Source organism: Oryx dammah, unplaced genomic scaffold, assembly GCF_014754425.2.
Source record: "Oryx dammah isolate SB20612 unplaced genomic scaffold, SCBI_Odam_1.1 HiC_scaffold_6, whole genome shotgun sequence".
Taxonomy (NCBI): domain Eukaryota; kingdom Metazoa; phylum Chordata; class Mammalia; order Artiodactyla; family Bovidae; genus Oryx; species Oryx dammah.
In genome coordinates this window covers 28,929,009-28,956,456 of record NW_024070190.1, presented here as the reverse complement: position 1 = coordinate 28,956,456, position 27,448 = coordinate 28,929,009, and the positions used below count along the sequence as shown (strand labels likewise).

The window sequence follows — 27,448 nt, the reverse complement described above, 5'->3', positions numbered from 1 at the left end:
TCTGCTGGAGAAGGGATAGGCTACCCACTCCAGTGTTTTGGGGCTTTCCTTATGGCTCAGCTGGTAAAGAATCCGCCTGCAATGTGGGAGACCTGGGGCCGAGTGACTTTCACTTTTTCAAAGCAAATAATAACAGCATCATTTAAATTCAGAATATTTCCTAAAACCCATTTGCTGATGGGTTTTAAATATAGAGAATATATTCTCTGTAAATACAGAGAATCGGTTGTCTCTCATTTTTAAAGTTTAGTCAATTTATATTTTTTAACTAGGAAATAGTTTTAAAAATAACCAAAAAAAGGAAAACCAGATATCTATACTCCCACAACTCAATATTGTCAAATTTTAACAATTTGCCATATTTGATTTCTATTTTTTTTCTAAATAAAACATTATGACGAAGCTGAAAAAAAAAGATATGTAATGTATCTAATATACTCAGCATAGTACCTGGCATACACAAAGCATTCAGTACTTGTCAACAAATTGTAAAAGCTTTTTATTTTGGAATAATTTTAGATGTACAGAAGTTATAAATAGCAGGGACATTTCTTAGCTACCCTTCAAGCAGCTTCCTCTAATGTTAACTTCTTATATAACCACAGTCCAAGTTCATGGTGTTAACAACACCTCACTTCTTTCACAAGCCTGCTCCATAGAACAGAAAGAGCAGACGCTTCATCATAGACTTCCTGGGCCAAGTGTGGCAGCAGGAAGGCTTTCTGGTGGAGGTGCCAGTCTGGAGCTCAACCTCTGTTTCCTCGGGTGCTCTGGGGCATGTTTGGCTTTCCCTGTCTTCTTCACCCCATAGCCCCAGAATCTGAGTCCAACCCTTAGAGCCCCGAGAAGGTAACCTGCTGAAACAAACGCCCCAGGCCCAGGGTACGGCTCTGTTCCAGATTGAAGGTGCTCCACCCAGCCAGCAAGGGCCAGCTGCCCCCAGTTATAGACCCGGATGTTGATTTAGAGACTAGTTTCTGGAGCCACTATTTTGGATCCTGCTGACCATGCATGAGCAGGAAATAGCAACAAGGGCTGAGCTGTCAGGCAGAGCAAGGGGATCCAAGGGAATTGGGGGTGGGCAGGCTGGGCTATGGGGCAAGGATTAGCTTTGTCTGCTCTGGAGAATTATAGGCCTCACTAACCCAAGGGAAAAGCCGAGAAATTCTCCATCCTGCCTGGTTGGGCACAGACTTCCGCTGGGACCTGTGTTTACCTTTTGGAAGAGGCCCAGAGAGCACCTGAGGCAGCCAGCTGGGACTAGGAAGAAGTGCTGCCGGGCGGAGAGTGGGGAGCCGCTGGGCAGCACCTGTCCTTCACGGCTAGGACCCAGAGATCCCGGGTCCAGCAGGCGACATCCAGCCTCATTTTAGCTTCTCTGAGCCTAAGTTTGCTCATCTGTAAAATGGGGATATTAAGTCTCTAGGACCCAGAGAGGGCGGTACATGCTTGTACAGTTTGTAAATCGCAGGAGTGAGGGGTCCTAAAGCACATCCCCTGCTCAGCTCCCTGAGCTGAGCACCGTGACTTGGAACTAGATCTGCTGCTTTGGTCAGAGGTGACCCCTTGTTTTTTTAATTTGCAACAAAGGAAAAGGACTTGCCCTCTGGAAATAGAGCAGAAGGATATAGACTCCTTAAGCCCCCAGGAGAGGGTAGGGCTGTCCCCAGAAGGCCTTGGCAGGGGAGCAAAGAGAGAGGTCAGAGGTGGCCCAAGGAGACGAGATGAGCTGGGAAGAGGGTGTCAGGGTGACCGAACGGTGAGATGCCGTGGCAGGTGGAGCTGGGAGGAGAGGAGGTCCCCCTGGAGGCAGGCCCAGTCCTGGGGCCGGGTGGGGATCCACTCCCCCTGGAGGCCCCCATAGAGAGGGCACAGTAACACACAACTCTCCCTGAAGGTAGGGTTACAGCCAGAGAGGGTGGGAGTCTTGGGTTCCTTGAGCCCAGAGAAAGCCTGATGAGAGACTGCCAGCTGGGAAAGAATGACAGAGACCCAGGCACTTACAATTCAGATGACAGGTGATACACAGGGGTGGATGGACATTTTGGTAGCTTGAGGAAGAACACTTCACTGAGGCTTGCAGGGTCCAGGGGGCTCCCCAGAAGTGACATCTCAAAGAGACCCAGTGAAAATGTGTGAGGATGTACATTCAGGCTGTATAACCTGAAGCATGTATAAAGCACCAAGAGGTGAGAGAGTGGAACATTTCTGGAAAGTGCAGGTAGATTTAGCATTTCTTAATTACACAGCATGTATGGGAACAGAATTAGAAGAGAAATGTCTGGAGACGTGAGAAGTTCTCAGAAAATGAAGAATCTTTATACTTTGTCAAGCTGTCTGTCTCTGGGGGGCTGTAAGTGTTAGAGTGATATGATCAGATTTTCATCTTAGTAAGATGTCTGGGACCTGCGTGGAGATTGGGAGGGGCAAAGCTAGAGGCAGAGAGACCATCGGGCTGAGCGGGAAGCCAGGTGAGAGGTAAGGTGGCTTGAATTTGGGTAGTCGGCAAAGATGAAGCTAAATAAGCAGATCCGAGCTCGCTTTAGGACATAGAGTTGGCAGGCCAACCGAAGGAAAGGCAGGAGTCCAGGGTGACACCCACCACTGGCTTGGGTGATAATGCCTGTCAGAACCCTTCACTAAAATGGGAACTAGGAAGAGGAATTGGTCCGGGTGGGAGGTGATGAAAAGTTCAGTTTGAAATTCAAGTGTATTCAAATGAAGGTGGCCAGTAGTATACTGAGGTTTTCAAGCTCAAAAAAGAAAATTCGGCCGCCATAGGGGTCTGAGAGTCGTCAGCCTAGAGATGTGAACTGAGGCTGTGGGAGCAAGAGGACCTCCCCTTCCCCCAAGGAGTGAGAACACAAGAAGGAGAGAAGACCCAGAGGCCAGAAATCTCAAGAGACCTTGACGTTCAGCAAGGGTCAGCTGGAGCAGGCAAGGGCTACATAGGAACCAGCAGAGAGGTAAAAGGAAAGCCAGCCCATCTAATCCTCATAAATACCTCACGAACAGGTGAGGAATTGGGGGCTTTTTGCACTGTTTTATCAGTGCACAACAAGTAAGAAACTCAAAGCCAGTCTTGCCCTATCATAACCATCCTTCACCAAGAATTTTGGCGTGTCTCCTACCCTCTTGTTTAATGCCTCTGTTAGGTTTCTGTGATTTCAGTCCGTGCTTTTGAAAGCAGATTGAAGATGAAAAGACTGACTGGATTCAGGAGATACCAGCATGTTTTTGCACAGCACATTCTGACAGTCAGTTTTGATACAGGGCAGGCATGTGAAGGATGGTGATGCCTCAAACTTTGGTCTTTATTCAGACAGTGGACTCAGACTCTGTCTCTAGACTGCTATCATAGGTTGTCTAGCCTTCTGGAACCTCCTGACCATCCTAGGAGTGAGCCACTGCCCCACAAACCACCAGAAGATGAACCTTCACCAGCAGATGAACTCACCAGAAGAGGAAGTCTTTATTATGATGAACCTTTTATTATAGAGACAGACTGAACTCTCTTTTGCATAAAGAATCTTTGGATTGGGTCAGGGAAAATCCACCTGCTAAAGGTCACCACCAGCTCTCCCTGCCTCTGCCTCAGCTAAGCCCCCACTTGCCATGTACATCTCAAGGTCACCGGAAAAAAGGCCCCCAGGTGCAGGCTGGTTAGGTGGGCCATGCCGGCCAGAGGGTCAGGATTCCTGGCTGCCCACCAGGTCAGAGCCGCCCCGTCTCCCGCCCAAGTCGGTTGTCCAGGACCTGGAGCTGCCGGAGGAAGCCCGAGTTGGGGCAGATATCGCGGTGGGCCTGCACTGTCTGGATGGCCTCCACCAGCGTCATGTTCTCGCAGATCATGAGGAAGGCCAGGACAACTGTGGCAGAGCGGCTGACCCCCATGGCACAGTGTACCAGCACGCGGCCTGTGGGGAGACCCAGCCGAGCATCAGGCACCCGTCCTTGAGGGAGTCAGAGATGCTTCTGCCCAGCTGTCACAGCATCCTGGGATACTGACACTGTCCTCACTGCTGAGGCCCGAGAAGAAAGGGGCTCGTTCAAGGTCACATAGCATGTTAGTGGCAGGGCTCAGGGTAGCAGCTGGGATCCCCTTCTCCTGGTCCAGGGTGCTTCCTTTGCAACGGGCATGCTTCGCAACTCCAGCATGCTTCGCAACTCCAGCATGCTGAGGGTCAATACTCCTGCAGTCCCCTGGGTTTGCATGGGTGTCCACCCACCTCCCTATCCTCCATCCTGCCCTCTCCCCTGCCCCTGCAGCTCCACACCAAAGCCTCAGCTTAGAGGAACCCACTCCAGCGCCCTTGCTAGGTCTTGGACCTTCTGTCAATGCCTGGCCTCTTACTGAGGGATATGGTTATCCTGATGACCACTCTGGACCTTAGTTATATCTATGATTGTTAGTTTCAAGGGTGAGATTCCCCCCTGAAGGGACTGCTCACTAAATGCTAGTAGTGAGCCCCCTGGGGTGGGAGGGTTGCTAAAGGACCCCACCATCCACATATTGGAAAAGTAGATAACCCCAGATCCCACCTGCACCCCTCTCCATTCCCTTTCTTTCCCCAGCAGCTGACCTTGGGGAACACTGAGGGCACTTCGGATGTATCGAGCAACAGGCAGAAAGTAGACACTGAGGTCAAAGAAGGGGTTGTCATCAGCCTCGATGCCATAGTACTCCAAGGGCATTCCGCGGTAGAACTTGGCACCTGTGTCCACCTGAAACTTGCCTGCGGCGACATTCACAACATGGGTGATGCCTAGCTGGGTCAACTTGTTCTTGTCCCGGGCCACGTACCTGGAGGGGCACAGGAGGAGGTGGGGTAGAGCTCACTGAGTCTGCCCCGGCTGCATTGGAATTCACCCCTTGGCAGCCTCTGCTGACCTCTTCCAAGGGTAGAGCTGGAATCAGTGAACTGGTCTGGGTTAAGGGGCTCCATTTCACTCGGGCCAACTTCTCTGGAGGACAATTCAGCCACATGCATTAGAAGCCTCAAAAACGTACACTTGCCCCAGCCTCCTCGGAACTTAAAAGAATTCCAGATGTACTCACAGACAAATGTAAACTGTATCTAGTGATATTTAAGATAGAGAAAAAGTGGGGGGTGGGGAGAATCACTAAATAGCCTATAAGAGGAGATTTACTATTGACACAGCTGAATGAAATACTGCACAGTCACTAAACTGTGAAAGATAGATGCAGGTGAACAAGAAAAGGTGTTGGTACTATACTGAGAACCCATGAAAAGAACAGGATAACAAAACAGAATGTCATTTAAAAGTGCTTTTAAAGTATGTTGGGCAGCTCCATTTAAAAAGTTTCCTATATAAAGCAGATTACAAAATGAGCTTATAAAGTGATACCATTTTTGTAAAAAAAGAACTGTGAAAAAGCTTTTATGTATGTATGTGTGTATGCATTTTTTTAAGTCAACAAGGATTTTACAACTGCTTATCTGTGCGTGTAGGGGAGATACATATTTGCCATATTGTTAATAAGATATTGATCTATATTTTCTAAATATAAAAGAAAACTTATAACATCCACATATATTCATCCATATGTTCTAAATTTTAAGACAACTTTTAGGGAAAATGAATCATATTGCACACTCTCTCTATATATATATCCTAGAGAAACGTGTGTGGTTCCCAGGGTACGTGTACTAGAATGCTTTTAGAATTTCTGTTTATAATAGCCCCCAAAGTGGAAACAATTCAAACAGAATAGATAAACTGTGATATTTACATGCAAATGAATAATATATAGCAATGAACTGTATACTGCACATATTGCTGGCATCTCCCAATTTTGAGCAAATGACGCCAGGTACAATACACAACATGACTCTTCCTATCACTTTAAAAGGTAGGCAAAACTAACACAAGTGGTGAAACTGTAAAGAAAAGCAAGGAAATAACTATTTCAGTACTCAGTGGTTATCTGCAGGGGAAAAGGTTAAGCTGAGAAGGGTTCAGTGGAGGCTTCCGGGGCGCAAGTAATGTCTTATTTCTTGACCTGGGGGGCGAAACAGGCTTTCTGCACTTTCTTGGATATGTTCTAGTTCCACAAATACTAACAGTGTAAAAGGAAATAAATACGTGAAAAGAGGTGGTCGGAGGCAAAGAGGGTGCCACTCTGCTCCTCACAGGCTCTGGGCAAGGGTCCCCTTCTGCTCCCCCCAACCCCCACCGTGGCTCGTACTTACGCATCTCCCAGGAAGAGGTTGGGCCAGACTTCATTGACGTGGTTCAACATGGCAGCCCGACGGACCCACAGTAAGCGCTGCAGCGAGGCCAGCGTGGGTGGCTGGTAGGGGGATACCCGGACTGACCCATGGATCTTGGGCCTCCGGAGGTCTTGCTTCTGCAATGAGTCCATCCTAGAACAGAGTGGAAACTGCAGTGGCAAGTGGCAGGCTCCCCACAGGTGGGTCCAGCTGACATGGAGGCCCAGGCATGGTGCATTGCCCAAGTGCCACTGGGATGCTTCAGAAGGGCCTCAGTTATTTCAGATGAGGTTATTAACCAGCTCGACTGGGACTGAGGCCTAGACCCTTTCCGCAGGAAACCAGGAGCCAACCCCTTGTCACCACTGTGGAGCCAGGAAGCCCTCTCCCCTACCCTCTCCAGAGGCCCCTGGTGTTGGAAACTTTGTTCAAGGGGCCCTCAAAGCTCCCTGTTGGTAGCAACTAGTCCAGTGCAGACCCCACCCCTTATGTCTCTGGCTACTTGGGAGTTTGTAAGGATGAGAACTCCAGATGGCTGTGGCCCACAGAAGGCTTAGACCCCCACAACTGGGCAGCTCATCTCAAGCCCCATTTCTCTGCTGCTTCTAGGGCTGGTTCTCAGACTCCCATCCTTTCTCACTGTCAGGTGTTTGAAGGTCAGAGCCCATCTCTGGAGTTGAGCCTGGGCTATGAACTGACCCTTGTTGGCACTTCCCTGCTGAATGCGCTGATGCCTCTTGGGCGCTGGGGCCTCATTCATGGAAAGTCCCTATTTTACATAGGAGGAAGCTGAAGGTCACAGAGAATAATTGGTTAAGTGATGCTCAAAGTTGTATGGTCACTAAGGAGCAAGGCTAGGGTTTCAGTCCCATTCTGTGTGCCTTCAGTTCCATCCCCCAGCCTTCGCAATACCCACTTTGAGGACTCCAGAGTGGTTGCTAACCCATCTTTCTCTACAGGGGAGCCTGCTGTGGCTGTTCCATGTCTGCCTATAGGCCCTGGGATTTTCCTCCTTACCCCTGTGACTCAGGCCAGTGCTGCAGGTCAGGCCTCACCGCGGTGGGGTGGCTCGTGTCAGGAGTCAGCTGGCTGAGGGAATCCGAGCCCCTGCAGAGCTGGGATGTCAGTGGCACCAGAACCTGGGTCTGGTGCTGGGCTGGGAAGGAGTGCCTCTCTTGGCTAACTGGCCTTGGCCCCTTCAACCAGTAACTAGGGAAGGTACAAACTGGGAAGAACTTCTTTGTTTTGTGGTAGGCAGTGCCAGGACCAGGAAGAGAAATGGGCACCCAGGAGGCCACCGGCTTGGCCAGGCTCACCCAGCGGGCAGTGGGAGGGCAGGGAGGAAGCGAAGACCTGGCTTTCCCTTTCATCCCCCACTGTGACCTCTCAGGGCAGGCTGAGTGGCCTGCCACCTACCTACGGCATGGTCTGGGGCCAGGAGTGGGGGAGTGGGTGCAGGGACAGGACCCAGCACGTGAGCAGAACGAGGCCGGGGCAGGTTCCGCCTGGAACACAAATGCTGTGAAGCGGCTAGAATTCCAGGTCCTCTCCTTGGAACTGGTGGGGGTGGGGCCTGAGAGCAGACGCAGGCCCCTGTGGACTGAAGTGCAGTCCTTCCACACCTCCGGACCCCTCTCTGCTTGGTGTCTCTTTGGGGTTAAAGGCTCTTGGCCCTGGAACTCCCCAGGGAGATGGGAGGCTACGTGAAGTGGTGGGAAAAGAACTTTAGAAAGAGGGCAGAGAGCCTAACCACAGCTCATTCTGAGGTCAAGAGCAAGTCTTAGCTCCTGTCTGGGCCATGATTTCTCTTCTTTATCTTAAAGATACTGGCCTTGCCTGCTTTAAGAAGTGTCTGGAAGGTCTGATCTGAGAATGAGAGAGGAGTGGCTGGGTTTGCAGAAACTACAGAGAAGAGTGAAGTATATATTGCTGGAGTGCGGAGAGGTCGACAGCCACACGGGTCTGGAGCTGCCAGCTGGGGCTGCAGGAGTCCCAGGTCGGGGGAGATGGGGCTTAGGGAAGCCTTGCGGGCGCAGCTGCAGGCTTCTGAGCTTGGTGTGGGGTAAGGCCGCCACCCAGTGTCCAGTGGGTGTCTTGCAGCTCAGCTGTGCCTGGGACTGGCAAACTCCTGCTGAGACAGAGCTTGTCCCTGATCCTCCTGGAGGGTCCTGGGAGATGGAGGAGCCAGCAGAGGGGTCGGGGATGAGAGCTGCTAGGCCACAGCCCAGCCTCAGCCTCCTCAGGGCCTAGGCCCAGGTCTGGAGAAGGAGGCTTTTTCCTTGAACTTAAGAATACTCGTTGTTAGGCCTCACCTTGGACCTCACACTCTATGCTCATGGATGTACCCCCTACGTGTCTGCTCTATCCTGTGAGGGCCCAGCCCCCACCCAGCGACTCATCCTTAGAGCTCTGGGCACAGCCACAGAAGGGAAGTCGGTGGCAGCAGCAGCCCCTGGTTTCTGCCATCCCCAGATCTAGACTGAGTCCTGCCTGACCCCTCCTCCTGCATCTTCTCGGCCATAACAGGGTGAAACCTGGGCCCGATGTCCAGACAAGATCGGGTGAGTTCAGGGACAGGGGCACACATCCAGCAGGGATAGGCTCTGTCTGGCTCTGCACCCCGCTCCCTCTGGTGCCCCTTCTGCTTCCTTCCTGAGTCTCCCCCTAAGCTGAGCAGCTGCCCTCTGTGGGCGGTGCTCTTCCCTCTCTTGAGTTGCTGCTGTTTACAAGTTCAGACACCTGTTTTCTGCCTTTGTGCCTCTCGTACCCTCTATGTAGCTGTCACCGGTGCCTCTGTCTCCACCCCCCTCACAGGAGCTCACGCTCCCCCACAGCCCCCCAGCACACTACCCCACATGCCACAGCCTCAGACCAAGGCTTAGGCCTCTGCAGGGCAGGGGAGCAGCTGTCTGCCATCCACCCCCTCCTGGTCTTCCCTCCTGCTCACTCTCTCCTCCTCCTCCAGGCAGACCACATGGGACTGTGGCCACAGGAGAGGTGGGGCTGGAGAGCTCAGGGCAGGGCAAGTGAAGAGTCTGGCGAAGGAAGCCTTGGGGAGGGTGGCAGGCGGGCGGCCAGTGGGGAGCTGCCTGTGACCCTGCGCCCTGTGTGCTGGCCTTGGAGGAGGGCAGGCCTGGGCCAAGTTCTCAGGTCTGGGGCTGGGATCTGTGTGGTCTTCTCTGAGCCAGCTTTCTCAGTGGAGCTGCTGTGAGAATGCCATGAGAATGCCATGTTCAGGGCACCTCCCCCGGTGTCTGCCTCCTGGTAGATGCCCAATAAATGGTGCATCTTACTCTTATTGTCATTGCTCTTACCCTTTGAAGCCTCAGCCATATCCCATGGGACAGTGAGGCTTGGTCTCTCTTTGTGTTCCTTGATTTGTCTTTCTCTGTCCAGTAATGGTTATTATATTTACCACAAACTAAGGATATGCTTTGTATCAGACAGCGCTAAAGGCTTAAATTTTTCTCACTGAATTCTCACAGCACTCTTATGGGGCAGATAACATTTACCATCCCCATTTTTACAGATGAGGAAACTAAGGCTCAGAAAGACTAAGCTCTGTGCCCAAGGTCACACAGCCAATAAGCACAGGAGCCAGGATTCAAGCCCAGGTTGATCTGATTACCAGGCTTCATCTGTGCCTCTATCTCCGACCCAGTCTCTCCGCTAATCCAGTGCAGCCGCCTCTCCCACCCCCAACACGCACACGCACAGGTGTCCTGGCCCTCTTTACCCAGCATGCTCTGCAGCCCCCAGAGTAGGGGCGCTCACCCACCTGTGGGGGTATTTGGCCCAGGCTGTGGTCTTCTCTGACGGGCACTTTTTGCTCCCAGCTTTCAGACGCCCGTCTCTGCACACTTGATGCTGTTTCTATTTTTTGATTGGAGTTTAATTATAAAGCATGATGTGCTGCTCCCCCGCTTTGGCCTCCCCCTGTCACTCCCAACTCCCCCACGGGTCCCCTGGCACGGTCAGTGCCAAGCCCAGCCAGCACCTGGCCCCGCTGGGAGCAGAGGCAGTCCGGCAAGGGGGTCTGCCTGTGACGTGTGTGGACGTGGATATGGATTGTGGGGCAGGAGGAAGGGAGATGGAATAAGCCATTTGGGAAGGTCCGTTGGTCTTCATGGGGAGCACGTGGAGTATGGGCAGCAAATTAAAGCGAGAAGGCATCTCCATGGGGGAGAGTGGGGAAGAGAACAGCCAAATCACATCCCAGCTGGCAGCGCTGACACCAGAACCCAGGCCCAGGGGCCCCTCGCTGGGAGCCGAAGGTTATAGGACTGGCCCTGGACTAAGATCCAGATCAGGCTGAGGGAAATGTGGGCAGAAAGACAGACAAAGATGTAAGTGGCGTTCAGAGCAGGTCTTTGGAACAGGCCCAGCCTACAGTCAGAAACCGTGCTTCTGGAAACCAGCCTGTTCTCTGCAAACCTCTTCCCTCCCTCAGAAGACATTCCTGGAGCAGACCTCACCGTTCTGTTAAAGTCCCTTCCAAGGCTGACAGCTCAGTTAAGAGACCTTGGATTTGGGTCTGTTAAGAATTCTCACTCTTCAGAGACCCTCCTCATATACCCATGCTTCAGTACTCTTCTCTACTCACACCCCCAGATGACCGCCACACAGCTGATTACCTGCAGCCACGCCTCCTCGGGGTCTCTGAAGCCAGAGCTCCAGCAAGCTGGGCTCAGCCCTTACTGCGGCTCCCTGAGCCCTGGCGAGGGCTGATGGAGGCAGTTGTGGCCACAGGCTATCAGGAGCACTTAGAACACCCCTCCCACTCCTGTGTCCCCCCACTCCTAGGGGAACTTAAAGCCCCTGGGAGAGGAGTCCTCAGGGCCTGGCTGAGAGGGCAGCCCCTTCCCACCTGTGAGAACTGGAGGCCGTGGCTGAGAGGGAGTGCAGGCAGCAGGAGGAAGTGGATGGAGCTGCAGGCTCGAGGGTGGGCCCCGCACTGGGCTCTTACCATCTTCTGGGTATCCACCTGGGCCAGAACCTCCAGCAGCACCAGCAGGGCCAGGGCAAAATGGCAGAGCCCCATAGCAGGGAGTAAGGCCCAGTTCTGGGGGAGAAATGAACTCCATGTTACAGGCAGGTAAACCGAGGCTCAGATTGGCCGGGACTCACCACGGCAGGGACAAGAGCTGCCAACTAAACCTGCTTCTGCCTTGAGCCTCTGTGTAAGATCAAGTGGGTTATGGGTGCCAAAAGAGATAAAGAGGCAAGTTTGAGGCCCAAGGCTCTTGAAGAGAGATGACCTCTCCCCAAAGCCCCCTCACCTCTGAGTCCTCAGCCCTAGGACTACTGTGTACAGTCACACAGGTTGCTCACTGCACAACTCTTGGGGGCCCCAGCTTCACAGACTATTTTGTGGATGTAGCCCCAGGAATTGTGCAAGGCTATAGCCCAACTGACTGCCCCAAAGCCAACTGCCTGAAAAGAAGAATGCAGAGGCCTGAGGTCAGAGGATTTAAGGCCCCAGGCTGAGGAAGCGGGGTGGTTGGGCATGATCAGAGATGTGCTGTTGCCCCAGTTCCCAAAGCCTGCCTAGAGGAATGAGCAAGGTGGGAAGATGCTCTTCCGATCCCCCTCTCGGCTGCCACACCTGCAGAACCCCCACAACAGTTTCCCCCCCAGCTTCGCCTTGGGCCTAATCCCAACCCCAGCTATAACCCCTGTTTTCTTTCATGGCATTCACCCTGAAACTAACTGAGACCTCCTTCCTGCCCCCATTCCCAACCCCAAGATGCTCATCCTCCTAACAGCACATGGGAAAGGGTTGATATTGCTCACGTGCTCCCCCTTGGCCAGGCTGGTTATGCATTCAGAGACAAAAGCAGCTCTTACGGGTAGTGGGCAGGGGGAGATTCGTTCATGCCCCAGGGAGGCTCTGGCAGGAGGAGAAAGCTGCTACTCTCCTAACTCCCAGAAGAGCCCAGGACAGTGTCCCACTTCCAGCTGGCAGCCCTTCTGAGCCAGTGGGTGGTGGGGCACAGCCAAAGTCAGATGGGTAGCAGGAGCTGGAGGTGGGATGGGGGAAATGGAGAGCATCTCTGGAGGCTTAACCTTCCCTCAGATGGCCCTCAGTGGGGATGGAATATAAGGAAAATGAGCTGTTGGAGCCAGACAGGGACAGCCCCAACATGGGCATGGTGGGAGAAGATGGGCCGTGGGCACTCCGCAGCTGCCTCACAATCTGGGGCCCCCACAGCCTCTCTACCCTCAGGAAGAGACACCCCTGCTCTCAATTGAGCAGGAAGAAAACACAGAGCTGATGCCAAAGAAATTACAGCAGCATCTTGGCAACCATTTGTGGGCTGGGAGCCTGAGACGCACCATTGCTGTGGGGGAGCCCAGCTCCTTCTGCCGGGCAGCTAGGGAGACTGGGGCCTCTGGCAGGAGGGAGGTGGCTTGGGCCGAGGAGATACTGGGGATCTGTCTCTCTTATGCAGCCTAAGGACTGAGGGCTTTTGCTCCAGATGCACTGAATATGGAACAGGAGGAGGCAGAAGGTAAATGGACAGACTTCAGGAAGGCTTTATGTCCTTTAGGGTCCCCAGAATCAGAGACGGAGGGAGGTTAGGGAGGGTCCTTCTGGAGATCTCTGAGATCACATTGGGTGGGGTGTGAAGGTAGAGAGTGGGGTGCTGAGTCCAAGGCAAAGAACTGAAGGGCGTGGCGCTGGGAGAACTTTGCATCAAGCAGGGCTTGTGTGAGGAGGTTGTGGCCAGTGTCGGGAACACCTGTTCTCTTTCTCCGTTGTGAGAATGGGTGCACGGGGCTGACATGATTATTAACTAAACTTGGAGCAATAGCTGCAGCCCCACGCTTCACCAAGGACTGGGATCCAGACCTGAGGGGAGGGTGTGCAGAGGTGTGGGAAGGGCCAGACAGCCCTCAGGTACAGGACCGGCTGTGCTCCTATCTTGGTGGGGTTCAGGTGAACCCCACAGGCTTTTGGCCAAGGAGGTAGGGCAGGTCAGCACCAGGACCAGTTTGGAAGGCCTCACCTCTTCCATTTTATGCTTCCCACCCCTTTCTTTCCCAGCCTTTCCATCTTCTCTGGCTCTGAAGAATCTGTGGGTGGGCTGGGAGTAGCGGGGAGGGACTGACGATCAAGCTGCCTGAGCCAGGCCTAGGATTGGTGAGGGCAGCCTAGTAGCTTGGGGAATGGGCCAAGCCCCTTTCAACCCTCTCTTCCAGCCCCAATCAGCCCTGAAACCCAACCTCTGAACTGCTCTCATTCATGTCCTCTGCCAGGCCTCACCCAACCTCTTATTCTAGTTGTACCCTTGCCCTCTGCCCAGCCCTCACCTGACCTTTCACTTGTCACTGCACCCAGCCTTGGCCCCTCACGCCCTGCCCAACCCTCACCTGGCCCCTCAGCTCCGGCCTGCACCCCGCAGCTGCTGGTCCAGCCGGCAGAGCTGGTGAAGGAAACCTCTGTTGGGGAAGACCCATCGGCGCTCCCTCACGGTGATCACCGCCTGGCGCAGGGAGAGCTGCTGGCGCAGCATGAGGTAGGCCAGGACCAGTGTGGCAGAGCGGCTCACCCCGACCACGCAGTGCACCAGGACCTTGGCTGAGGAAGACATCCTGCTGAAAGACCCTTTCCCACCAGCTAGCCCACCCAGTGGCTGAGGTGGGGACCCAAGTTCCTTCCCTTGCTCTGCTTTGGGTGTATTCTGTGACCCTTGGCAAATCACTCAACATGTCTGGGCCTCCATTTCCCGATCTGTCAAGTGGGTACATTAGCACCTCTTATGCCTACCCTTGGGATGGGGTAAACACACCCCAATACGGCTTCTAGGACTCTCTGTGGGCTGGCCTTGCTGACCTTGCAGCTTCACCCCAGGCTGTCCCACCCCAGCTCTCAGCTCTGGAAACACTGGGTAACTTGCAGTCCCTTGAAGCTGTCATGGTCCCTGGCCTTCAGCCTTCCCACATGCTCTTTCAACTACTTGTAAAAGTTTTTCCCTTCTCTCAGTCTGACTAACATCTACTATTCATTTGTCAGGATTCCACTGAGATAAGGCTTCCTGACTACTCACGGTATCATTTGAATCACAAAGTAGCTCATCCTTTTTGCATGGATGCAACAATGAATACTGTTGTAGAGGGAATTTCCCCCAACTTCCTGATCCTCTGAATCCAGGACCCTGTTCTGTACTCCGATCCCTCTTCACTTTTACCCACTCATCTGAGTAGTGCTCAGATGTAGTAACATTTTGAATGTCTCTCCACCAGGGACCCTGCTTTGCTTAAGGCAAGTATCTAGTGTCCCCTTATCTAGCTCCATGCCTGTCACAGAGAAGATAATAAATAGTTGATGAATGAATGGGTGAAGAAAAATGAAGGCCAGGATGCTTTGGATTGAAAAGTGCTATGAGCCATAGTCTTGTCTTTCCCATGACACAGATGAGAAACCAAAGTATAGAGGGACACTGGCTCATCCGGGGTCTGGTAGCAAGGGGCACAGCTCTCACCCAGGATGAACACAAAGCAGCTTCCCCAGGCTCCTTTGTTGCACCCCAGATATTAGATTTTTTTTTCCATTTGAAAGTACTTTGGGGCAGAAACCAGACATCTAGATACCAGATGGCAATCTCCCAAGGCTGAGTGATGCAGAGAAAGAACTGTTTTATTGTTTGGGAGACCTGGCTTCCAGCCCCAGGGCTGCTCCTAACTCGGGGCATGACCTTGTACTTCAGGCCTCCCTTTCCCTGTCTGTGGAGCAAAGCTACTGGATAAAGTGCTGGGACACTGAGCAGAGGATTTTAAAAACATGATGACTTTTTAAAAACTAGCGGTGGGAGGCCACTGATGTTAAAGGGGAAACTGGACATTCCCCCATGACTGAGCTGGGTGGAATATGGGTTCAGATGCCAGGTCCTACCCCCAGGCGTGCCAAGGGCACGGTGGATGAAGTCAGCTGCAGAGGAGAAGTAGACACTGATGTCGAACTCAGGAAGATCGTGGGCTGGCACCCCCAGGTAGCTCACACTGCTGCCATAGAAGTCAGGGCTGCCCTGACAGTAGAGGCCCCCGTGGGCGGCATTCAGCACGTGGGTGATGCCCAGCTTCCATAGCTCAAAGCGGTTATTTGCTGTGGCCCTAGGGAGGGGAGGAAGGGAAGCCATGAGGTCTGGGAAGGAGGCGTTGTCTGGTCCCCTGCTTTAGAGCGATGAATCCATTTGGGTCCAGAAGGAGCCAGAGGAACTTGTGGGGTTCACGGCTCACGGCCTCACCCAGGAGCTTTCTAGTAGGGGAGCTGGTAGTACAGGGATGTAGCTTTAGCTTCTCTGCTTCCTGAGGCAATCCGCCCCTGCCATGCCAGGACAGGAAGGAAAAGGATTGCTTCAGCCCTGGGACCCAGCTGCACCTCCCTTCTTGCCCCATGCCCTGCCTCGCACATCCGGCTCTTCCTGGCCACTACCTCATACCTGTTTCTAATCTGCAAATATTTAAAGGTGACACCTTCCTTGATTCACCTCCAGTCAGCCTTCCTCACCCAGTCTGTGTCCAGAGGAAGGAGGCCGGAACCGGAAAGGGGAGCTCTCTGTCCACCCCATTTCTCACCCCAAATCACCACAATTCCCCGTCCTTTGCCCCACCCCACCCCTAAGACCGCACCCCACCCCACCCCACCCCTAAGACCCCACCCCTAAGACCCCACCCCCAAGACCCACCAGTTGTTCCTGATGTGCCAGAAGACTGGGAACTTTTGGGAGCTCCCTTTCAGGCAGGCAAAGTCCCTGCTCCCCCTGGTGGCTGCACCTGATCACTGCACTGTTCCTAGCACGAAGGGGTCCTGGAGGAAGTCCCTGGCTTGGGAAACTCAGAGCAGAACCAGTTGCCCTCTCTCTCACCCCAACCCCCCATCTCTGGTAAAGATCCCAAGAACTGTCTCTCCTTGTCCTCACCCCTACGTCCCTTCAGCCAACTACCACTCACGCATCTCCTATGTAAAGGTTGGGCCAAACTTCATCCACGTGGCTGGAAGAAACCTTCCCTGCCCTCAGGAGCTCCTCCAGTTCCAGGACGCTGGGGCAAGGCGTGGCTCCCGCATCTCCCCTCAGCTGTGGGAGCGAGGCTTCTGCCATGGGCCAGCCCACCCACCCCTCTGTCTCTGTGGTCAGTCCTCTCTGCCTCTCCAGTGTCATTCCTCCTTCCTAGAGACTGGCAGGGACAGGTGAGACGGCAGCAAGTGACTCAGCAAATTACAGGGGCCTCTAGAGAAAACAGGACATTTTCCTCCCCAAGTCACCCCCTAGCCTGAAACTGCCTGACAGTAGGGAATCAGATCTATCTCTGCAAGTCACGTTACCTCTCAGCCTCAGTTTCTTCATCTCTCAAGTAAGAATTATAAGGATTAGCTGAAACAAAAGATACTCTAACACACAGTAGCTATTAATAGATTTAGAGTCCTGTATAAGTCTATTTGGTTCTGAGGACTGCATTAAGGTAGAGATCCAGGTGCAGAGGAGGTGGTTGGCTCCAAGGATGCATGATGGGAAAAGTTCTTCAGGTCTGGGTGGGTCACATACTAAGTGGAAACTGTTTTGACTGTTGGATGAGCTTCTGGATTGTGGGACTCAGGGGAAGTTTCCTGAGTTACAGAGCCTGAGAAATGTGGAGGGGAGGCCTGGAGGACCTCCTCTAAAGGGTACCCACAGTGTTTGTGGGGGAAAGTTTGAACAGTAGTTCTGTTATGAAGATGGCTGACTTCTCAAAAGATAAGGCTAAAATGGGCCATGTGTGCCAGAGAGGCAGAAGAGAGAGATGAATGTTTCCCTCGACCTTCTGAAGGGCCAAAGAAAGGGCTGTCATCAAAAATATTTTTGGGTGGGAGGGAGATTCCTCTGCTTATAAGGGCTTTTGTCCTCACAGCAAAAACAGAGAAAGGTCTGTATTCGTCCTTCTGCCAGAGTTCCTTGTAGGCTGAAGTGAGATGTCTTGCCCACTCTCAGATGCCTTCATGAAGGCTTGGGGGTGGGGAGGGGGGATGAGCTGTAGTGGGGAGCCACTGAAGCCTGCCTTGCACCGCCCGAGGAAGCAAGGTGGGGGCTGGAGCCCAGGTCGAAGGCGGTTTTAGAGGTTAAAGTGTCTGCCTGGAATGCAGGAGACCTGGGTTCAATCCCTGGGTTGGGAAGATCCCCTGGAGAAGGAAATGGCAACCCACCCCAGTACTCTTGCCTGGAGAATTCCATGGAGGGAGGAGCCTGGTAGGCTACAGTCCATGGGGTCACAAAGAGTCGGACACGACTGAGTGACTTCACATGCCACTGCTAGGCCTAAGGTGGGGGCTTCCTTCAGGGTGGGGTAGTACAGTAAAGCGAGAAGAGCATATGTTCTGAAGTTAGACTTCAGTAGGAATACTGGCTTCGGCACATATTAACTGCTAACCTGAGGCAAAGTTGCTTGGCCCTTCTCTGTTGTGATACCCTGCAGAGGTGGAACAAGGATTAAGTGATATATTTATATGGCATTTGGCATAGGGACAGTCAGAGAGTAAAGGGGCAGTAAACGGTAATAATGATGACTGGAGGCTGACTCTTGGAGAGGAGCTGGCTCCCTGCAAAGGAATTAGGGAAAAGCCCCTCTTGCTCCCAGTTTACTAATCCCATAGGCCCCGCCCCTCCTGTACTAGTGCCTCATCTCTCATCTCGTTAGCTTTGGACCAAATGCGTGCGCTCTTGGGTTTCCTTGCAGCCGTTTCAGATCGCCGTCCTCCCCGCACGCCCATCTTGAACCCCGAGCCTCTTCCGGTTTTTGCCCCACCCCCTAGGGCTCCGCCTCCCATCGATGGGGCCCCGCCTCGCGAAGTATATCCGGTTCGGATTTGAGCAGCTGCCGGCGCGGATGAGACCGCGGCCGGAGCCGGGCTGCAGCGATGCCTGCGCGCAGCCGCCACCGCCCCAGCCTCCACTCCGGCTCGCCTACCCGGGCTCCGCCCCCACCGCTTGAGGCGTCTCTCTCCCGGGAGGCCCGGAGGGCACCGGACTCCGGCAGCGGCTCGGACGCCGACCCGGAGGCGGGTCCGGGGAGCGCGATTCGGAACAAGGAGGTGAGCGGCAGCTGAGGTGGAGGAGAGGGGAGTTCGGGGTGGGCGCGTGCAGCAAGGGTGAGTGGGGGAGTCGGCGATGGAGGCGGGTGGGGGTGCCAGGGACAGAATTCGGAGGGCCCGTGGCAGACGGTTGAGGGAGCGTGGAGAGTCCCCTTTAGAACGGAATCTGAGGGAGATGGAGGTTGTTGAGCCGAGGCCGTGAGGCGGGTGACGATGGCCCCCGACTAAGGGGTAAGGAGAGGCCGAGGGGCGAGGGAGAGGGTGTGGAGGCTGAGGGAGATGTGGCCTTGAAGAGGCAGGGCATGGACGTTTTGGAAAGCCGGGTGAAAGTGAGGGGAGAAGACCGGAGGGGGAGATGCTGTGCGGTTTGGCGGTGGGAAGAGGGCTCAGAGGAGCCGACCCAGGGTCGATGTTCCCACTGGGCGAGAGAGAAGGAACTGGGTGGGACTGACGAGATTGCTGACCTAAGGGGTTGGTATTAATTAGGGGGAGGATTTAGGTTTGAAGAGGAAGGGGCTCTCAGGTGGCAAGTCGTCTGGCCTTAAAGACCAGAAAGAGAGAAATGGGGTCAAGACCGAAGAGGAGCCCTTGGGGGCTCTAATTTAGGGCTTGGGCATTTTCACAGGTGTCTTTCATTGCATGGAAGATCTCTGGGGTAATATACTTGGATTATGGAGCTTTCTAGTTTGTGGACAGCGAGTCCTTATAAGAATCTGGGGCGAGAAGGGTGTTCTTTAACACTGATTTGCCCAAAGGACTAGAAGTAGTGAAAAGGAAGTGATGTTTGGAGAAGATAGTGAAAGGAGTGATTCTGAATGTAAAGATAAATCCTTTGAATTTATTCTCACAGTGATAGCGTGTTTCTCTTTATTTGTTTGTATTTTATTTAAATTTGTTTTGTCTTAAATACCTGACAAGTTTAGGTAATCTTTTAAAAAAATTTAATACTTTACCTTTATTAAAAAAAAAATAAAGTCGAAACGAGTTTGGACACTTAGATTTTTCAGATACTCAGTACTGACTGATTTCACTCTTGATCATTTGAGTTGACACATACTGGTCACGAGGTAAAAAAGTGTCTGGTTTTATCTACCTAAAAAAGTAGATAAAACTGTGAAACCACCACAGTCCAGGAGACTGCCAGACCTTTCTCTCTCCTGTGACTCCACAATTGGAGTTATCCCTTGAAAACTGGAAGGATACCCTTGACAGATTTGCAGGACCAATACTTTGCAGTTATTGTATAAATAATATTTTTAGTAAAGTTATAAGTAAGAATAGAGGATGCTTGTAGCTGGCAGTTAACAGAACTGGGATAGCTGGGTACACAGATGCCTTTTACTGTATGGAAGACATAGTACCAAAACCATGATTGTGCCAGAAAAATAATTATTACCATATCTATATTTAGTTGAAATAGGGTTTTTTTTTTGTAATTGTTAAATAGCATGATTTGGTGAAGTGTTTGACTAGCCACATGTCATATGTTGTTTTACAACTTTTTATACAGTTAGAGGTTTACAAAGTTGTTGGCATTTCAAAACAAAAGTTTTAATCAAGTATTTCTAGTCTAAATGGGTATCTTAACAGTTTAATTTTAATGAGATGATAATTTACTTACTTCAGCTAGTTACTAAATTAGTGTGTGTATATACGCTATATGTCATATCTTCAAATGCTCAGTGGACTGATAATTATTTCTTCAAAAGAGAGATGAATTCTTAGCCTTGCTTTTAGCTATTATTAAAAAATTAGCTCCTTTTTCTTTAAATTAATATAGTTGAGAAAGTGTGTATACTGTTGTTTATTTATGTTTCCCTGGTGGCTCAGAGAGTAAAGTGTCCGCTTGCAATGCGGGAGACCTGGGTTCGATCCCTGGATCGGGAAGATCCCCTGGAGAAGGAAATGGCAACCCACTCCAGTACTCTTGCCTGGAAAATCCATGGACAGAAAAGCCTGGTAGGCTACAGTCCATGGGGTCGCAAAGAGTCGGACACGACTGAGCGACTTCACTTCACTTCACTTCACCCTCACTAAACTGAGATTCTCTAGAGATCTTATCTTCATGCTTAGCTCTAAATAAAAGTCTTGGCATGTAAAAATTTGCTGCACTGAACTGAAGTATAAGAACTCTATTAAGATTACATCTTAATGTTGGTGCAGAACTAAAGAAAGGAACTTTTAGATGAAGTTGTACAGTTAATATATTAATGTGCCTAATAGTTATTTTGTCTTTGTTTAGCCTTGGCAATTTTCACAGCCACTTAGTTGTAAATAAAATCATTTTTATGGTAGAGCAGTTTCTCTTAGGCAAGACAGTATGTGTTACTCCCAAATAAGTCATTATGATTGCAATGGCAGAACATGCAGATATATTTAGATAATCATTTTTTATTTCAGTAGCATCTTGGCCATTTTGCAAAGACTCTTCACATTTCACAATTCCTCATAAGCATTTTTATTTTGTTAATCACTAGATCCTCAGTGCTTTTTCAAAACTGTGCCGTAGATGATTTAGAGACATTTTCATGACTTTTCTTAGAATTGAAATTTGAACATTGTTTTGGGGAAACTGTTGAATCACAGATGTTCTGGTGAATATTATTATTTTGTCTTGTAACAGCGACCATATTAACTAGTCATTCTTTCAAAATTCTTAACCTCTAGGCCTGATACAATACTATGGTGTTAGTAGGATGTACTTAGCGTGGCCGTTATTCATGACAGTGCTTCTTCTTTATGTGTTTGTGCTTCTCTTGGCTTTGAGAAATCAGGAGGTTAACTTAGGCTCCCTTTGAGACCATTTCAGTGTTCATATGCTGCCTTTTTCATTGTCTGGTAATTTACCATTTGCAGATGTGGGTATAGATTTATGACATACCTGTACCCTCTCCTCCATACATGGCACCATCATCAGTGGATCTTAATCTCCCTGACTTCAGGGTTCTATAGTTGAAATGTTTTTTTACTTCACTAAATTTTGCACCCTATTAGTAATAAAATCACCTCACTGCAGAATGTAACATAATGTAAGTGTATCTTGGCTTTTGCTTAGGATAGTAGAAACTAAGAAAAGTTGGTCATAGTAGTTTCAGCATAGAGTTTTACCATTAAATAGTGCTTTATGATATGAACCCTAGAAGAATGTTATGGAGGCAGAAACCTCTTTATATTTGTCTTGAATATTTATTGTGGGTTTTGTATAGCTTTTGAATTGTGGCTGAGATAAGAGAGGTGGTAATATGTCTGTTATCTTGACCCCATTCTGTTCTCTTAAAGTTCTTGATAGGTAAGAAATTCTAGTATGGAGTGAGAACCATGAATTTAGGTTCTTCCTGTAAGTTAAACTGTGTTACTGAGTTTCTGGAGATACCTGCAAGCTGGTTTTAGTGTGGAACTTTGAGACTAAATTAAATTGATGTCAGTTTCATCAATGTAAATTGGTATGAAAGTCAAAGATTCCCAGAATCATACATTAAATTTTGGAGCCAAATCCATTGTATTTGCACAATATTGTAATGGAGAGTGAAGTCTTCAGCCAGTTTTTCATTTTCCATGATGCCGATTTGATTTAGAGGTGTAGCACATTTAAAAATAAAGATCTTTACCAGTCTGTCAAACCACTACTAGCCTGCCCAAATATTATTTTAGTGAATAGAATAAGAATTTGAATTTTATATACTTCTTTACTGGTGTGCTCTGGCATGCAGCCAGGTTAAGTATTCTTCATCAAACTCATCAGTAAATTTTAGCCATTGTGTAAAAACTTTTACTATATCTGAGGATGTAACCTACACAGTGTTGTCTGTAAGATTCTTATTCATTGAACTGAGACAGTTCTGACTGTGATATAGAATTAGGTGCAACCTAATAGTGGAAGTCTTAATTTGAATGCAGATTGGAGTCAGAAAACTTTTGTGTTCTGACAAAAACATAACAACTTTTTAAATAACAGTAGGTAACAGTGCATGGTCTGGGGCTGAAGTGCAGCCAAGAGAGTGATAATGTAACTGAAGAGGCAATTTAATGTATTTCAAATGTGCTGCCCCAGATTCTACTGCCCAGGAGTGGGATATAGCAGAAGGGTTAAAAAAAAATCACTGCTAGTACAGAGTGAAGCAAGTCAGAAAGAGAAAAACAGTTATCATATATCAACGTGTCTATATGGAATCTGGAAAGATGGCACTGATGAACCTATATGGAGGGCAGCAGTGGAAGCATCAGCATAGTGAACAGACTTGTGGACACAGTGGGGAAAGGAGAGAAAGCAGGAGGGTAGCACTGAGACATAAATATCACCATATGTAAAATAGATAGCCAGTGGGGATTTGCTGTATGACGCAGAGAGCTCAGATTCAGTGCTCTGTGACACCGTAGGGGGTGAGATGAGGAAAGAGGTTCAAGAGGGAGAGGACATATGTACACCTGTGGCTGATTCATGTTGATGCATGGCAGAAACCAACACAACATTGTAAAGCAATTATCCTCCAATTAAGAATAAATAAATTTTAAAAAATTACTACTAGTGTTTCAAAAATGGTAGTAAGTGGTTCTGGGTCTTTGAAACTGTTTTGTAATTATAGCAAATTCATAGATACTTAGAAATGGTGCTTACTAAGAAACAAACTGTCTTTTGATAACTATAAAGACAAAATAGTAGTTTTTTGTTTGCTCAATGAAAAGCTTTTAATTTAGGATTAAAAAAATTTAATGGGATTTTTAAAAAGCTGCGTAGTCCCAAATACTATAAACTGAGAGCTAAATGACCAAAGTAAATCTTGTCCTCTTACATTTTGGTTTGCTTTCATAAAAATTATTTTTATACTCTGATTTATGGATCTGCACATTGGTATAATTTGTCTCTATTATGCATATTAAATAAACTTTATTAGATAAAGTTGGATTTAAGCTTATTTTAGTGTGAGTGCAACTGTAATGTATAATTGCTTTAAGGAGAATAGATTAACATTAACTGAATAAAATTAAAAAAAAATCTCTTCCCCATTTTTTGTCTTGGGATATGGGTATTATTTTTTAGGTTTTATACATCACTTGGAAATGGTAATTTTTAAAAAAATTTACTGGATACCAAATCATGAATAACTTCCTAAAACAGCACATATATTTATGAACCAAATTTCATCAGTCATTTTAAATTCCTTTAGGGACATTTAAATGTGTGGTTTTTAAAGACAGTGTATGATATTTAAAGTGGACAGTTACTTCAGACAGCTGTACTCCAGTATTTTAGAATATTTGTACACACACACGCAGGCATACACACACGCAATCTAGTGAAACTACAAGAAAAATCCAGACTTCTTATTTATTTATATGTTTATATATTCCATTATGGTTTATTACAGGATATTGAATATAGTTTCCTATGCTGTACAGTAGGACCTTTCTGTTTATCCATTCTATATGTAATTGTCTGCTGTTTCCACACTCCTGATCCGCGGCTTCCTCCTCTGCCTTGGCAACCACAAGTCTGTTCTCTGTCTGTGATTCTGTTTCTGTTTTGTAGATTAAGTTCATTTATTTCATATTTTATGTTACATATATAAGTAGCATCATGTGACATTTATCTTTCTGGCTTACTTTGGTATAATAATCTCTAGGTCTCCCCATGTAACTTCAGATGGCATTATTTCATTCTGTAAGAAAAATTCAGTATGTTTAAATCACTACAATCACCATCTGAACAAAGACTTTGGTTCTGTAAAACACATGACAAGTAAAGGTTTTATTTTGTTGATAATGTCTTCATTATGTCTAAAAAGCATAATGATAAATTAGAAGCCATTTATCTCTTGTGTGTTTGTTAATTAAGACCAGGGGAGTGGTTTGTGTCTTTCCACTTATTGGTACCTGTCATGTTAGGAAATTTTCCCAGGGAATTCCCAAATTGTCATAGTATAGAAGTTCTTTTGGTGTCAGCAATAATCAATTACATCAACCTATGACATACTTTTAAAATGTGTTGGTGAGTGGTATGTTCTTGTTGAAATATTTTTGCTTAGTTAAATTTGGTATTAAATAAATGTTTGAGAAACTCATGTTGACATACAGAATTCTACATTGGTTTACGGGAATCACTATTGTTACTTTGTTTTTCAGCTTTTTTACTTAATTGCATTATTGTTTCCCTTAAAGATAATTCCACCTTGAGTAAAACCTTTATAAACTTTTAACGGTTGTTTTCAAATACCCATTTCTTTTGTATTAACAAAAGATTTCAAGATTTTGTATTAACAAAAAGATTTCAGGAGTTAAGAGTGGGTTTGATTATTAGTTGATAGATGACTGATCCTAATGATTTAATTTCAGGTGTAGGGCAACACGAGCAAAGAGCAGAGTTGATGGGGGCAATACCAGCTTACATTTACTGAGAATTTCTCTTTGTCGCACATTACTACAAACGCATTACTTGTATTAGCCCTTGTATTCTTTACAACAAGCCTGTGGAGTAAAGAACTAGTATTCTCATTTTACATATAAAAATAGTGACTCCCAAAAATGTTCAGTAACTTCTGTAAGATCACATAGCTTATAGCTTGTGAATGGTAAATCCACAGTTTGAACCCAGGCAGTTTGATTCCAGAGCCGGTACATTTTTTTCTTTTCAGGGAAAAAAAGAAGGATCCCACTTACCTGACCAGGGACTGATCCTGGGCCATAGTAGTGAAAGCCTGGATTCCTAACCAGTAGACAACCAGGAAACTCCCAGAGTCCCTAGTCTTAACTACTATGCTTTGTAGTTTTTATACCAGATTCTGTGGTGGAATAGCTGTTTGAAATATTTAACTCTCTAGCTCTGGTTTCTTAAGCTGTAAATTAAGAAATTGTACTAGATCTTACAGGTCACTTCCAATTCTAACATTATAAGAATTCTTCCATCCTGACATAAAAACATGATTTTAATATTTCTGATTATTCTTTTTGAAATCTCTTGATCTGTTGAAACACAAAGGTTCAGTCATCTTCCAAAGTCACAGTTAATGGATAACAACAGAGCTGGGTTTGTACTCAGATCTCTTATTATCTTGGTCTTCTTGTGTTTAGTATGTGTGTGTTTGGTTGCGTTAATAATTGAGTTGAATTTATTTTCTTAATTTTCAAGTCATATCTGTTTGTGTGATATGCTTCAAACAAATGAGAAATGATATTGCTTTTATTTTCTTACAATAACTTCCCCCCCTGATTATCAAGTATTGCAACATGCTTATTGTATAAAATTTAGAAATTTTAGAAATATTTGATATAGAGAAAGAAAGAGTCCACTGGAGGAGTAACTGTTGATAGCTTGGTATTTTATTTATTTTTAAATATATGCATGTGCTACAAGTGCTGTGTGCTTTTTAGGACACTTTCTCCTTTAAAATTTAAAAAAATTTTTTATTTTGAAATAGTTACAGATTCATAGGAAGTTGTAAACAGTACAGAGGAATCCCATGTACTTTCAGTGGTCACATCTTGCATAATTATAGCAGTATATTAAGACTAGGAAATTGACATTGACTCAGTGTGTGTGTATGTATGTCATTTTATCCTGAGCAAATTTCTGTAACCATTAATCTACTCAAGATATAGAAATATTTCATCACTGTGAAGATCTTCGTTGGGTTAGCCCCATCCCTCAACAAATTCTCTCTAACCTCTGACAGATAACATTTAACCTCTGTACTGTTTTTATACCAGTATAATTTTGTCATTTTGAGGACAAATGAAATCATACAGAATGTGAGGTTTTAAGATTGACTTTTTTCGCTCAGCATGATGCCCTTGAGAACCCTTCTAGTGTGTGTATCCAAGGTTTTACTGCTGTGTTTTCCATAGTATGGATGCATCACAGTTTAACTGTTCATATATTGTAGTATACTTGTTTTTATATGTCTCAGCAATTACAAGTAATGAAGCTAGGGACACTTGTGTATAGGTTTTTGTGTGGACATAAGTTTTCATTTGTCTGGGATAAGTGCCCAAGAGTACAATTGCTAGGTCATATGATAAATTTATGTTCATCTCTTTAAGAAACTGCCAAACTATTTTCCAGCATAGCTATATAATTTTACTTTGTCAACAGCAGTGTGTGAGAGATGCAGTTTCTCTGCATTCCTGCCAGAATTTCCTTTTTTCAAAATTTATTTTAGCTATTCTAGTAGGTATATAGTGATATCTCATCATAGTCTTAATTTTCATTTCCCCAGTAGCTAGTGATGCTGAACATCTTTTCATGGCTTATCTGCTATTCATATATCCTCTTCAATAACATGCCTCTTCATATCTTTTGCTAATTTTTGTTTCTTTTCATCCTAACTTCAACCCTCATAATCATTTTACACTCTTCTGACAAGTATTGTTTCTAAAGCACACTCTGATTATATCATCCTCTTTTTCAACAGTCTCTAGTGGTTCTCCATTATCTGTAGAGTATTCTCAATTTGACCAAAGTTTCCATTATCTGGCCCTAGTATATATTTTCAACTTACTATACTACTATTCCCTGTGCCCCAAGAATACTAACAGTTCTCAATTGTTTTCTGTCTTAATACCTTTGCTCCTATAGTTTTCTCTGCTGGTGTACTTTTCTCCATCTCTGCCCAGTTTTTAAAGTCTCAGTTCAAATGTTACTCCCAAGAACTCTTCTGTGATCTCACCAACAGGAAATAACCTCTTTCCAATTCTCTTTTTTATTTTTAGCAAGTCACTTAAGTAACCACTTTATTAGCATTCTTCAGAGGGTTAAATGAGATAATAGTATAAAGAACTAGCAGCTATAATTCCTTTTATCTTTTTAAGAAATGACTTTCTTCAATACCCACCTGTAAAGTCTTTGAGGGTAGGCTCTGCTTCAGATTTATCTAGGTAAATGCCACATTGCCTAGTATGCTTTCAGATAGCATATGCACAGTTTTAATCCAGTTGATGAACATATGTAACAAGAGGGCATCTTAAGACTGTGTCCCCAGTGCTGCCCTAGCTGACATCTCTATACAGCAGACAGTAAATGTTTGAGAGTGCACAGAGCAAAATTTGTGATTCACAGACAGCCTTCATCGTTAGGCAGTCTCATTACTGTAATCATTTTTTTTAAGATTTTTTTTTTTTAATGTGGGCCATTTTAAAAGTCTTTCTTGAATTT

The 27,448-nt window shown here is 47.5% G+C and overlaps 2 protein-coding genes across 12 annotated transcripts in view; one reads left to right on the top strand and one right to left on the bottom strand.

Annotated features, from left to right (window-relative positions):
• Positions 1-3,448: 3,448 nt before the first annotated feature.
• DUSP13 (dual specificity phosphatase 13) lies at positions 3,449-16,450 on the bottom strand. Of its 10 annotated transcripts, none has more exons than XM_040242360.1 (9): positions 16,191-16,450; positions 15,133-15,350; positions 13,611-13,818; positions 11,104-11,298; positions 10,015-10,109; positions 7,254-7,343; positions 6,216-6,389; positions 4,584-4,804; positions 3,449-3,917 (listed from the first exon to the last, which is right to left on the bottom strand). In XM_040242360.1, exons 3-9 carry the CDS (start codon positions 13,695-13,697, stop codon positions 3,715-3,717), a joined length of 1,065 nt encoding a protein of 354 aa, XP_040098294.1. In that variant the 5' UTR covers positions 13,698-13,818; positions 15,133-15,350; positions 16,191-16,450; the 3' UTR covers positions 3,449-3,714. The 10 variants fall into 10 exon arrangements, 9 of the variants coding, with proteins under 9 accessions (XP_040098294.1, XP_040098288.1, XP_040098291.1 ...); XM_040242354.1 differs by lacking the exon at positions 15,133-15,350 and adding an exon at positions 13,247-13,324 and having other exon boundaries at positions 16,191-16,403; XM_040242357.1 differs by lacking the exon at positions 15,133-15,350 and adding an exon at positions 13,247-13,324 and having other exon boundaries at positions 11,203-11,298; positions 16,191-16,403.
• A 1,627-nt stretch (positions 16,451-18,077) lies between these two features.
• Positions 18,078-27,448, top strand: part of SAMD8 (sterile alpha motif domain containing 8) — a 52,191-nt gene continuing 42,820 nt past the window's right edge. Inside the window, exon 1 of one of the 2 annotated variants that reach the window (XM_040242353.1) lies at positions 18,078-18,303. In XM_040242353.1, coding sequence (XP_040098287.1) covers positions 18,130-18,303 — 174 coding nt within the window. In that variant the 5' untranslated portion in view covers positions 18,078-18,129. The remainder of the gene's footprint in view (positions 18,304-27,448) is intronic. The other variant, XM_040242352.1, reaches the window with a different exon arrangement.

What these genes read in the sequence shown, in the direction of transcription:
- DUSP13 (XM_040242354.1), bottom strand. Translation starts at nt 16,399, where the DNA reads ATGACACTGGAGAGGCAGAGAGGACTGACCACAGAGACAGAGGGGTGG. An exon ending in GGCCGGAGCTGAGGGGCCAG is followed by an intron (nt 13,325 to 13,610) that starts GTGAGGGTTGGG and finishes CGCTACTCCCAG; the next exon opens with CCCACCCACAGATTCTTCAG. An exon ending in TGGGCCAAATACCCCCACAG is followed by an intron (nt 7,344 to 10,014) that starts GTGGGTGAGCGC and finishes CCAGCTCTGCAG; the next exon opens with GGGCTCGGATTCCCTCAGCC.